Raw genomic sequence first — 14,105 nt, 5'->3', positions numbered from 1 at the left:
TCCTGGGTCTCTCTCTCTCCTCACTGGCTCACACAGCAGCGAGAGGAATTGGCTCCTGCTGCTGTCAATAAAAGCCAGTGAGCCAATGAGGGAGTGGGGGGCAGTGCCAAGCTAAGTCCTGTGTGTAAATAGACAATGTCCAATCACAGGGCTGCGGCTTGCGAACGAGCCTGCTCGAGTGCACCCCATAGCAAGAAGCTTGCTATTCGGGGACTCGGCTGGAGGGAGGAGACAGGACCGCTGGCAGGGGACCCAAAAAGAAGAGGATCAGGGCTGCTTTGTGCAAAACCAGAGCACACAGAAAGTACGTTTAACATGTTTGTAATTTTTTTTCAAATTACAACCTTTAGAATTACTTTAAAATCCCCGTAGATGGCTAGAATTTTAGCGGATCCCGGCTAAATTGGCCACAATTTGCGCCATGGCTGGTCCTACAACCACCATCTGGCTTGACAAAAGTTGGTATTAAAATTAGTAGGGTGGAAACTTATTGCCTGAAAAGTGACTGCAGCCTATTAGATGCAGTCACTGTTGGAGTATTCATACAGTTGCAGGTATCGTTGATACCTGAATACAATAGACGGCAGTGGAGTCTGGTATCTATAAAGGGAACCAATGGATTTTCTCTTGTTCAGCCAGCAGGCCTTTCCTCTTATTCTAACCACAACACAAATCCTAAACCTCAGGGGAAGTTTATACTGTAAATGTGATAGATACAATAATATTTTAGAGATAAATACTATAATAGAGACACGATCAGCTATAAAACTAAACTAATGTAGAAAGCATTGCCAGCTCTGGTGCCTATTCAGAGTCATCTCATTAACCCCAAAAATGATCCGATCCCCATATAATCCACTTGGAAAATCTACCGTCTATCTGCGTACGTTTTTGTTTACTGTGGTCATCAGGAGTTGATCACAAGACTGTAACTCTGGGCCCAAAACTGCTGTTGTTTCTTGTGCTACGTGGCAGGCAAATCCAAATTTTGACCCCCATTTAGCATCTCTGAAAAGCAAATTACAATTGGAAAAGAAGATAATGGGATTTGGAAGAAGCAAGAAACAAAACTCAAAAAGAAAAAATTACATAAAAATGTTGTTACAATTTTATTCATTTTACTTCTAAAAACATCATTAAAAACATATATTCACAACAAAAAGTCTCTGTATCATCATTTCTTAGTGTCAACAATTATTAGTTATTTCCCAACGTGTTTTGCCTATAAGTGGCTTCTTCGGGAAATATACTGCTCAAAAGCTTCGGCCATTTCCTTAAAACCTAACTTGTACAAACAAGAAGGCAATATTGTATTATATTAAGCCCTTTAAGGATATGAACGATGAGGTGCCAAAGGTGGTGGCCTAGTGGGTGGTCATTTTGTGACCGCAGGTGGGACAGAGAACTAAGATAAAAGCTATAGAAATATATCAACACCAGGGAGCATCAAACTACCAGTACTCATCCCACTTCAATAGTGGGGGACATTGGATTCAATAGCATAGTGGCGACCCCATGGCAACAATAATGTTATTTCCTGACATGTTTCGCCTATAAGTGGCTTCTTCAGTGGGCTCCTGAAGAAGCCACTTATAGGTGAAATATGTGGGAAAATAATATAACTGTTGCAGCTACAAAATTATGACACAGAGACTGTTTTTTGTGAATATATGTTTTTAACAATGTTTTTTTAGGGTCCATTTACACTTCTGTGACTTGTCCTGCGACTTTGGATATCAAAGTCGAATGACAAATCGCACCCTATTCTTTTCAGTAGCACTCAAACCAGTGTGACTTTGAAAAGGTGCCTTTACTACTTTGATGCAACTTTGATCCAGAGAATGTAAAATATGATCAAAGTTACGCTCTAAAGTCACACTGGAAATCGTGTGACTTTGGAGTCGCGCAAGTGTGAATGGAGCCTAAAAGTAAAATGATTAAAATTGCTATAACATTCTTATAGACATTTTTCTTTTGAGTTTTGTTTCTTGCACCCTCAAAATCCCATATTCTTCACTTCCTATTGTAACTTGTAAATAGGGATGTGGTGCATATTCAATACCTGTCCCCTACTCACATAATATGTTTGACCCTGAAAAGCAAGCAACACTCTTTTTCAAATGGGGTTAGACTATGATGTCCTGCCCTTATCCAACCCAACCTTTAATTAATAGTAATGCTGCTGGCCCTACTGGAATCTATTTTTGGGGTACACTGAAGTAGACATTAAATCTATTTAATCTGCAACCACTATATGTGGAGTTGCTAGGACAATGCCAGACTGACAGAAATTCAAAAAGGAAAAAAAATAAAAGCATATAACTAGTTTACTACCACTTAACCTCAGATTTTCATTTAAAAGAACCCCCATGGAGTTTTAGCAGTACAGCCTCAATCACACTTTGAAGGCCTCGTTATGGCTTTTAAATTCTGGGTTCAGCACATCCCAGTAGAGGAGCTCCGAGGGTGGCTGAGGTTTACGGGCTGTCTGGTGGCCTTCCTCACAATTGCTGGCATGTTTGGCCTGGTGGGACACAAAGATGGACACCAGCCAGCAGATGCTCACTTGTGCCGTGGCTTTACTGTAGGCTCCCAACAATACGCTGTAAATATCCAACTAGCTCATTCATATGTTCAGAGGAGCCTTGTAGAGCTCTTGTAAGTGTGTCACCACCTTCTGCTCCCTATTGCCCTGGCACACTTACAAATGCAAATGACAAACAAGCCCTATACTTGTCACTCCATTGACAGGACCCAGCCGACTCCACCCCTGTCTTATCTGTCTCTGCTCATACAATGGATGTTTGTATTCACTTCTAACATACATCATTTACAATGTCATGGTATTTGTTTAATCATTTGCAGATTATGTTTTATTTAACCTTCTTCTACAGAACAATAGACTGAAGATTCAGAGCTACCTGTAACCTACTGACAGGTCCAAGAAAAATGTTAGCTTGTTGACCCTCAGGTCAGGTATACTTAGGTCATATCAGAACCTCTGTCATATCCTTTTTTTTTTGTCATCCACTACAGGGGTTTTGCATCACTTTAATTAGTATAAACTGGATTTAACATCAGCTACAATCAGTATACAGCACTGCGTTTGGGCAGTGGCACAGGGACTTCCCATTCCGTCCCTGGAACACAACAGTGTTGGGCTGAAGTGCTGCTCAGCCATTCACAGAAAAAGCCTTGTTTCAGCGTGTCCCTAACATTAAATAATATTTAAATCCAACATTTAATTTTACTGATATGTGCCTGCTGTACCGTGTACTTGTATGAAAAAATATCCTGTTCTCTTTGTATTGCTTCCTTTGTGTGAAATCTCTGGTGTTCCTGCCAGTCCCTCTGTTTCCCATTAAAAACTGACCACACTAGGCAGGAAAACTAACTGTGCTCAGTTCTCTGGCTATGCTGGGAACTCAGCCAGCTCCCCTCTAATGATCATACTTGTCAGACCTAACACCTCCCCCCCTGAAGAGACATTCACTGGGAAGTTCAGTGAGCTGCTGTTTCTCCTCCAGCTCGAATGCAGCTAAGACCAGAGGGTATGTGATCACTTATAAAAAAGGAAACGAGGTATTTATATATATATTTTTTATATCTATAAGCAAATATTTTGCCTTTCATTTATATTTTAAACTGATTGGGTTGAGGTTTCACAATCACTATAATGTTGATTGCCAGAGCCATTAGTCTCTTTCAAAAAATTAAAGTGATAGTAAAGCTTTCATTTTTTGTTTTAAATAAAATAATAAACATGCCATACTTACCTGCTCTGTGCACTGGTATCATATAGAGCAGCCTCAATCCTCCTTTTCTGAGGTCCCCCTCTTCAGCAACTGAAAACTATTGCAAGCCGTTTCTATGGGGGCACTCATGCGGACTTACTCCCACTAGACACTCACTCCAACCCAGTCTATCCTGAATTCTGCGGCCAGACTCATCCACCTTACCAACCGCTCCGTATCCGCCACCCCCCTCTGCCAATCCCTCCACTGGCTTCCGATTGCCCAACGCATTAAATTAAAAATACTAACATTGACATACAAAGCTGTTCATAACACTGCCCCAAACTACATCACCGATCTGAAATCCATCTACCACCCAAAACGCACTCTCCGCTCCTCACAAGACCTCCTACTCTCCAGTTCCCTGGTCTCCTCCTCTATGCCTGTCCCCAGGACTTCTCCAGGGCTTCCCCCATCCTCTGGAACTCACTACCCCAATCCATCACACTGTCACCTACCCTCCTCACCTTTAGGCGCACCCTGAAAACCCATCTCTTCAGAGAAGCCTACCCTGCCCTCACCTAATTGTCGATCTCCTCCGCTCCCCCCACCACTCCATCCCCCACAACTATTTCCTCCTGTACCACTATCCCCTCCCTCCTAGATTGTAAACTCCAAGGAGCAGGGCCCTCGAACCCCTCGTGTATTTTATTGTATTGTTATTGTACTGTCTCATGTATTGTCTCCCATTGTAATGTACAGCGCTGAGCAAACTGTTGGCGCTATATAAATACTGTGTAATAATAATAATAATAATAATAATAGACACAGACAGTGTGGCTCGGCCCTGACCTCAGCATCACAGAATTTGATTGACAGCATTGGGAGCCAATGGCTCCTGTTGCTATCAATCTGCCCAGTGAGGATGGAGAGAGCCAAGAGAGCTGCTGCTCTTGTTCACAGCACTGGATCAAGATCGGGCTCCAGTAAGTACAAAGCAGCCCAAAGATAACTTGATTTTTCTTCCTTCCACAACAGGAGGAAGGAAAGAAAATTGCTTGATTCCCCCATCAACACAGTCAGTATTGATGGAGGAATGCCTCCCATAGTGCTATGGTGTTCTGCTGCCGGGGGATATGTTGGCACAGGGAGTATTCCCAGCCAGCAGAACACAATGATTATTGCTAGCGGCTATATCCGCCAGCAACAATCAAATGTATAAAATCCAACAAGCTAACTGGGTAAAATCAGCTTGCTCATATATGCATTGAATCTCAGGGGGGTTCCTGCTGATCCAGCCGGATTTCGATCCTTGCATGGTCAGCTTAAGGGAGGGCTCAGGCGGATCCTGTGACACAGAAGGTTTTTAACCTTAATGCATAGACTACATTAAGGTACAAAACCTTAAGGCTCACTTTGGAGTTGTTTGAGATGTATTTGGAAGCATGATAAGCTATTATACCATACCCAAATAGACAAAGATAGTAAAAGTACTTCAATTGACCATACATCAGTAGATTTTAGAACAAACATGGAAATTCAATGATTTGACAAATATTGTTCTAAAGTACTTCAAAATTTTGTTTGCATTTAACATTCGTTCTTGGAATGAATGTCATTTTCTGAACGAAAACCACATTCACTTAAAAGTTTAATATGCTGCTCCTTCAAATTTCCTTGTCACTAAAATTTAAATCAATTATTGATTAGACCCCACCAACCATTAGAAAGTTGAACAAATGTTCCTGAAACTAAAGTTTTCACATGCATTTCTTTTAGTTTATGGCCATCTTCACACAATGCCCCAGGCTATTCTTTGCCCCTCTATCCCCCATTGTGCTCCAAACTGAGGCATTGTTATGTAGTAACTGTACTTGGCAGGCTTGTCCCAACACATTTTTGGGGTATATCACTTCCTATGTAGCAGTACACACAATTATTTAGTCGGAAAGCACTGATACTGTATCAGTTGTTCCATATCAATTTTAAAGGATAAGTGTAACGAAATCTCACAGGCTTTATTTCTGGTTTCTGATACTGTATGGAAGGGTAAGAACCTCTGCCAGCCTTCTATTGTGGTCTGGTCTCCACACTGAGAAGATTTACCCTCCCTTCTTGTGTGGTTGCTGGGAGAGGTATTGCAGAGAATCTCTCTGATGAGAACATGGACAGCAATACAAAAGTCACATAGGTGGCACAGTGGCTTAATGGTTAGCCCTTCCGCCTTGCCTAAGGTCCTAGGTTTAAATGCCAACCAGGACACTAGCTGCATGGAGTTTGCATGTTCTCCCTATGATTGCATGATTTTCCCCAGGGTATTCTGGTTTCCTCCCAAACTCCAAATACATGCTGGAGGGTTAAATGGCGTGTCTAAATTAGTGTATGTATGAATGTTGAGTTAAAGCGGAGCTCCCTCCAAAAGTGGAAGTTCAGCTTTAACGCATTGTCCCCCGCTCCCCATTATGGATTGGCACCTTTGGGGAGCAGGGGGGAGTGGGTACCCGAATTTGACAGGTACTTACTCCCAGTTCCGCTAAGGCGATTGTAAGCGGAAGTTGTCCCCCCCCCCACTCCCTCCCTGTAGTCTTCTGGGACACGTGACAGATCCCAGAAGACTACGGGGCCATTCACAAAGTGTAGTGCAGTGAGCACCCGGCTGTGAAGCAGTCACAGCTGGGTGCCACACTGAAGATGCCGGTGCCAGGGAGAGAAACCAGCCATGGTGAGGACACCGATGGACTGAAGGACATGTAAGTGTCTGTATCTGAAAAGTCAGTAGCTACAGTTTTTGAAGCTGATGAATTTTTTTTTTTTTTAAATCAACTGGAACTCTGCTTTAAAGACCTTAGATAGAAAGCTCCTTGAGGGCAGATAATGATGTAAATTTACATTATGTAAAGAGTTGCATAAAAAGTTGGTGCTATATAAATGGCATTAATATTATACTTTTGTGCGTCTTTGGAATTGGGGTAACGCTATATGCAAATTTTGACTTCCAGTCACATTTGAGAGTCCTAAAATTATTATACAGGATTTATACTGTGCCAACAGTCTGTGCCGCTCTTTACAAAATAAAGGGAGATAGCACAGTTACAATACAATTCAGTTCAATACAGGAAGGTTAGGAGGGTCCTGCCCATAAGAGCTTACAATCTAAGAATGCCACTACATGCCTCAGTCTAGAGATTATGCAAGAAAACAGAACTTGCTGTCTAAAGAGATTCAGATGGAACTCTGCAACTAACATCCAATTGAAGACCCAGCCTTTTCGGCACTTTTTGTTTACATGTTACAGTCAGTATTTTTGCTAGAAAATTTATTAGAACCCCCAAACATATATTTTTGAAAGCAGAGGCCCTCAAGAATAAATTGGTGGATTTTTCAATTTTTTATGTCACACAGTATTTGCACAGCAGTTATTCAAAGGCAATTTGTTTGGTAAAAAAAATACACTTTTTAAAAAATGTTAATGCTAAAAAACACAATACATAACCCTTTTTTCTGTAAAATATAAAAGATGATGTTACGCCGAGTAAAGAGATACCAAACATGTCACGCTTTAAAATTATGCACTCCTGTGCAACGACCACAAACAACATACATTTTAGTATCCATAGGTGATGCTTTAAAAGCCTTTACAGGTGACCACTTTAGATTTACAAGTCTGGTGCTAGAATTACTTCCCATGATCTGATGTTCTCGGCGATACCTCACACGCAGGCCGATTGCTGTTTGTGTGCGTGCGGGACCAACGCGTGGGTTCTCCTCTGTGTGCACAGAAGGACGGGGGCACTTTCATTTTTTTTTTAAAAATCATTTATTTCATTTTTCCACTGTCGCTTCAATGCGTTTTTTTTGTTTTCACTTTTATTGCTGTCACAATTACTGTAAACATCCCTTGAGACAGCAATAGGCATGTGATAGGTGCTCTTTATGGAGAGATCTGGAGTCAATAAGACCCCACATCCCTCCTCTGTCCCGAAAAGCATTTAACCACACCAATATTGGCATGATTGTTTTTTGTTTTGTTTTCAAATGGCGCCTTTTATTTCCAAGCAAACCAGCAGTGATGTAAGGTTATTGCTCCCAGGTTACTATATCATAAAGCCGAACAAAGCCATTCCAGTCTTTGTTTGGCTTTGTGATCAGCTGGCGGAAGTGCTGACTGGTTGATCGGGACTCCTGGTGGGACAGGAGATCCTCATAAGGCCGTGGAAGGCAGTGGGGGATCCCCTCCTGTTGCTGGCAATAGCGATCGAACGACTAATTAGCAGCCCGTCGACAGTACCATCATCCCGGTATAACAGCTGAAACTCCAGCGAGTACGTTGCTGGAGCTGAAGTGGATATACTGTAGATTATTAGATTGCACGGTGTGTTGAACGGGTATTTTTAGGGTTGGAGGTATTCTGCGTTTTAGTTGTAATGAACAGGACTGATATGCTGAACTTGTGACTGTAGTGTGGTAGTAGATGGTTGTGTTACATTGCTTCTGTACATTGACATCTCTGTAGTAACGTTAGCCTTCCCTGCACTAGAGTCTCATGTCCACTATATTTAGCCCGAGTCATCCCACTTATATTTAACCAGAGGTCGGCCAGTGACAGATGACACCAAGCCATCGCAGCCCAGTTACAGTACTTCCAGTTTCCAGGCACAACAAGGATTTGGCTACTGGAATAATTACTGTAACACAAAGAACAGAATGGTCTTGGTTAGTGTTTGATGAGCGATTTTGTTGACATTAATGACTTGCCCTCAAGAGGATTTACCCCCCTTCCTGACCAGGCCATTTTTTGCGATACGGCGCTGCGTCGCTTTAACTGACAATTGTGCGGTCATGCAATGCTGCACCCAAATGAAATTTATGTCCTTTTTTCCGCACAAATAGAGCTTTATTTCTGTGGTATTTGATCGCCTGTGTGTTTTTTATTTTTTGCGCTATAAACAAAAAAAGACCACCAATTCTGAAAAAAAAAAATATTTTTGACTTTTTGTTATAAACATGTCCAGTAAAAAAACATTTTAAAAAATCAAAATTTCATCATAAATTTAGGCCAAAATGTATTCTGCGACATGTCTTTGCTAAAAATAAAAAATCCTAATACATGTAAATTGGTTTATGTGAAAGTTATAGCATCTACAAATGGCGGTTTATATACTGGAATTATTGTTTTCATACTAGTAATGGCGGCAATCAGCGACTTATAGCGGGACTGCAGCGGGCATTCTGACACTGGGGGAACTGACTAACTGCCACTGACATCCCCAGTGGCACCAATACAGTGATCAGTGCTAATAAAAAGCATTGACACTGTACTAATGACACTGGGCAGGAAGGGGTTAACACGTGGGGCGATCAAAGGGCTAACTGTGTGCTGTTTTACATCATGTGCTGTGTGAGTTTTACTAAGGAAACATGCTGCTGTGTATTTCTCTGCTGTGCAGAGAAATACACAGCAGCATGTTATTGCTGGCAGGAGAGAGTCCTGTGTTGTGTATGCATAGGTCTCTCCCCTGTCAATGTTACTTCGCCTGGTGTTGGCGGAGAATCTCTGGCCTGGATCTGGTGATTGACTTTCGTAGCCGCCAATGGTGGTGGAGGTAGGGCGGCATGTGCGTGGGCGCACCCCCTACCTGGAAACTCAAATCACGTATATATATATATATATATATATATATATATATATATATATATATATATATGGGACTTCGCACAGCCCTCCTGCCCAGTATTTCTGCTATAGGGTGGAAGGAAAGAGGTTAAAGCAGAACTATATTATCTGAGCACCACATACCAAAAACACTATTTAATTCATTTTTAAATTCAAAGCACACTCACCCATCAATCCGTGTCTCTGTGCTTTATTTTGCTCCATGCTATAATATTATTTTTCACGTTGAAAAACACCCCCTAGCTTTTCTGGCCATGGCCATCTTGAGTAGATGCATATGATTCATGTAGCATTTACTCCCTGAAATCTATGCCTCCTTAGCTCAGGCATATAAGCTTCGCTGAGAAAACCCCTCCTCAGCTCCTGAAGACTCCTGGGCTGTATGACATAATTTGCCTAGGCCTGGAAACTAAGAAGGAACTAAAGAAATGTAAAAAAAAAAGTATAGAACAAGTAAATATGATATACTTTCCTATGTACACTATATTGCCAAACATGTTGGGCCGTCTGCCTTTACACGCACATGAACTTTAATGGCATCCCAGTCTTTCTCCGTAGGGTTCAATATTGAGTTGGCCCATCCTTTGCAGTTATAACAGCTTCAACTCTTCTGGGAAGGCTGTCCACAAGGTTTAGAAGGGTGTCTATGGGAATGTTTGACTGTTCTCCCAGAAGCGCATTTGTGAGGTCAGGCACTGATGTCGGATGAGAAGGCCTGGCTTGCAGTCTCTGCTCTAATTCATCCCAAAGCTGTTCTATCAGGTTGAGGTTGGGACTCTCTCCAGGCCAGTCAAGTTCTTCCACCCCAAACTCGCTCATCCATGTCTTTATGGACCTTGCTTTGTGCACTGGTGTGCAGTCATGTTGGAACAGGAAGTGGCCATCCCCAAACTGTTTCCACAAAGTTGGGAGCATGAAATTGTCCAAAATGTCTTGGTATGCTGACACCTTAAAGTCGAGTTCCACCTGAATTAAAATAAGCCTAGGCGATCGCAGCAGAAGTGGGAGCGGGTACCTGTCAAATTAAGGTACCTGCTCCCCCCAACCCTGCTTCCCAAAGGTGCCAATCGTTAATGGGGAGCGGGGGATAAAGGCTTAAAGAGGAAATTCCCCTTTTGGGAGGAGCTCAGCTTTAAGAGTTCCCTTCACTGCAACTAAGGGGCCAAGCCAACCCCACACCATAATCCCCCCTCCACCAAACTTTACATTTGGCACAATGCAGTCAGGCAAGTACCATTCTCCTGGAAACTGCCAATCCCAGACATGTCCATTGGATTGCCAGACAGAGAAGCGTGATTAGTCACTCCAGGGAACACGTCTCCATTGCTCTAGAGTCCAGTGGCAGCATACTTTACACCACTGCATCCAAAGCTTTGTATTGCACTTGATGATGTAAGGCTTGGATGCAGCTGCTCAGCCATGTAAAACCATTCCATGAAGCTCTATACACACTGTTGTTGTGCTAATCTGAAGGCCACATGAAGTTTGGAGATCTTTAGCTATTGACTCTGCAGACAGTTGGCGACTTCTACGCACTGTGTCATTTGACCCCGCTCTGTCATTTTCCGTGGCCTACCACTTCATGGCTGAGTTGCTGTTGTTCCCACTTTGTTATAATACCACTAACAGTTGACTGTGGAATATTTAGTGGCAAGGAAATGTCAAGGATGGACTAAATCTGCTAGTATATTTAACAGTCCTTCCCCCCAGGCTGACAATGTTGCTGTCCAAAGGTGCCCCTGTGCTCCTTCATCCAGAGTGCAGGCACTCTAATACAGAAGGTGTGTTTCTGTCCAGATCACCAGGTGAAAACAGAGGAAAAAGCTTAAAATAGAAAACTAATGCAGTCACCACATTTAATGATTGGTAAGCTGCAATATTAGTTTTGGGTTTAATACGACTTACACAGCAGGAATCCACATGGCCAGGTACCAATGATATGCACAATGTCTCCGTTTCCCATTCTAATGAACATGACTCCAGACAAGGGGTATTTAACCTCTTGCCGACTGCGCATAGCCGAATGACGGCTTCACCGCGGCCGGCCAGTTCTGAGTGGACATCATATGACGTCCTCCCAGAACGCGCTCTCCTGTGCGCCCCAGGGGGCGCGCACCCGGCGATCTCCGTGATCGCTGTGTCCTACGGACACAGCTGATCACGTGATGTGGTGAAAGGCCGATCCCACCGGCCTTTTACCACGTGATCAGCGGTGTCCAATGACACGCTGATCACAGGGAAATGCAAGTGCCGGTTCTCGGCTGCACTTTCCTCACGCTGTCAGATCGTGAGGAAAGTACCTCACGAGAACCGGCAGTTGTCAGAGCGGGGATCGGCACCGATCATCAGGGCACTGATGATCAGTGCCCTGATGATCGGTGCCCAGCAGTGACACCCGCAAGTTCCGCCCAGCAGTGCGCCCACTAGCCCCGCCCACCCGTTCCCAGCAGTGCCCCCACCTGTGCCCAGCAGTGCACCCACCTGTGCCCAGCAGTGCACCCACCTGTGCCACTCTGCAGTGCCACCTACCTGTGCCCAGAAGTGCCACCTACATGTGCCCAGCAGTGCCACCCACCTGTGCCCACCAGTGCCACCCACCTGTGCCCACCAGTGCCACCCACCTGTGCCCACCCACCAGTGCAGCCCAGCAGTGCTGCCAGTCAGTGCCACCAGTCAGTGCCCAGGGGTTGTGCCAGTCAGTGCCGCCAGTCAGTGCCCAGAAGTGATGCCAGTCAGTGCCGTCTATCAGTACCCATCATCAGTGTCACCTATCAGTGCCGCCTATCAGTGCTGCATATCAGTGCCGCCTATCCGTGCCACCTCATTAGTACTGCCTATCAGTGCCCTTTAGTGCTGCCTATCAGTGCCCATCAGTGCCGCCTATCAGTGCCCATCAGTGCCGCCTCATCAACGCAAATCAGTGAAGGAGAAAAAATACCTGTTTGAAAAATTTTATAAAAGAAACAAATAAACTTTTTTTTTTTTCAAATTTTTTGCACTTTTTTTAATTTATAGCGCAAAAAGTAAAACGCCCAGTGGCGATTAAATACCACCAAAAGAAAGCTCTATTTGTGAGAAAAAAATGATCAAAATTTCATATGGGTACAATGTTGCATGACCGCGCAATTGTCAAAGTGCGGCAGCGCTGAAAGCTGAAAATTGGCCTGGTAAGGAAGGGGGTATAAGTGCCTGGTAGGCAAGTGGTTAAAGGGAAACGGTCAGGGTGGCGGCCTCCTGTCACAGCTAGAGATTCCCCCAGCGCTGGAGGCTGCCATTGTCAGAAGCCATCTACAGACATGTCATGACAACTGATACTGCTCCACCCCAGAGCTGGCACCAACCCCTGAGGAACAAGCAGGCTCAGCAATGCTACCCGTGTGACCATTTGCCTTCAGTAGGGTTTGGTGACATATAGGGGGTGATTTACTTAAACTGGAGACGGCAACATCTGGTGCAGCTCTGCAGAAGAACCAATCAGCTTCTGGCTTTAATTGTCAAAGAAATGAAGAAGCTGAAATTAGAAGCTGATTGGCTCCCATGCACAGCTGCACCAGATGTTGCCCTCTCCAGTTTTAGTAAATCTCCTCCCCCATACTCTGGTATAAAAAGCTTCCTAGTAAAGTTCATACATCCCCACAGCAGAGATTATGTACTGGAGCCTATCACCTCAACCAATCAGACTTCCCTGTGATGTGACGTGTAAAATGCTCTAGGAATGATAATTGGTTCTTCCTTTCCGTACATTGCTCCACCCCAATCAGTGATCCCATCTGTAATCACAACACAGCACGTGTCCGGACCCGCCCCCGTACGCCGGCCAATCCCACTCACCTCACAGTACGCCACGCCTATAAATTAATACAAAACCCCGCCCATTATGTCCTAACCACGCCCCACCTTTCTGGTCTCGTGCGCCTCACCTGTTGACCGCCTGCACAGAGCCGGGGATGGCGGCGCCCCCTTCCGGACCCCCGCTGTCATACAGAACACCGCTCACGTCCAGCAGCACCGCCCGAACCCCTCCAGCCCAGGACGCCATGACCGGCCAGCTCTACTATACACTGCGACTGGGAGCGGCCACGCCTCCGATGACATAAGACGCTGGTGCATGATGGGACATGTAGTCTTAGAGAGGCACCCAGGGGGCGGGCAGAAGCAGATGTTTGGTAGTAGTGTGGATTGTTCTTCCAGGTTATAACAGAACTACAGCTCGCGACACACATTTCTTCGAAAGCGAAACTCAAAGCAGAACTTCCTTTGTTAGGATAAGTAAGAGAGGGATATAACCTCCAGTGGGTTTTGCCACCCGTATCCCATTGAGATTTATCCTCACTTCCTGTCCCATTGCCAAAACAGGAAGTGAGAGGAAATCCCTCCAAAGAACTAGTGTCCCCATTGGAAGAGTTCTTCTCTATTCCTTTTCTGATGACCACTTCAAATGTAGGGTTCCCTCTCTGATATTGGTCAAAGGGACAAATAGGGAAAGCGGATCTCCCCAACGGGCTCAGGCACCAATAAAAACCTGACAGGTGTCCAAAACTAGAACATTGCCTAGTTATCATTTGATCCATCAGATAAAAAAATGACCCCTTTCCACCCAACTCTGGCGTCCAGAGGTTTACAGCTCTGCATGTTGCTTTTGCTGATGCATTTTTCTGACGCATTTTGCGTTTTTGAACACACACTTTTGATTTTGC

General features: G+C 44.3%; 1 protein-coding gene across 1 annotated transcript in view; it reads right to left on the bottom strand.

Annotated features, from left to right (window-relative positions):
- LHPP (phospholysine phosphohistidine inorganic pyrophosphate phosphatase) overlaps positions 1 to 13,489 on the bottom strand; it is a 45,611-nt gene extending 32,122 nt beyond the window's left edge. Inside the window, exon 1 of the mRNA XM_089669042.1 lies at positions 13,329 to 13,489. Coding sequence (XP_089525168.1) covers positions 13,329 to 13,447 — 119 coding nt within the window. The 5' untranslated portion in view covers positions 13,448 to 13,489. The remainder of the gene's footprint in view (positions 1 to 13,328) is intronic.
- Between the last annotated feature and the right edge of the window lie 616 nt (positions 13,490 to 14,105).

This window comes from Staurois parvus, unplaced genomic scaffold (genome assembly GCF_062004578.1).
Source record: "Staurois parvus isolate SC_StPar_1 unplaced genomic scaffold, SC_StPar_1.0 ptg000009l, whole genome shotgun sequence".
In the NCBI taxonomy this organism is placed as follows: Eukaryota; Metazoa; Chordata; class Amphibia; order Anura; family Ranidae; genus Staurois; species Staurois parvus.
This window is presented reverse-complemented; position numbering and strand designations above follow the sequence as displayed.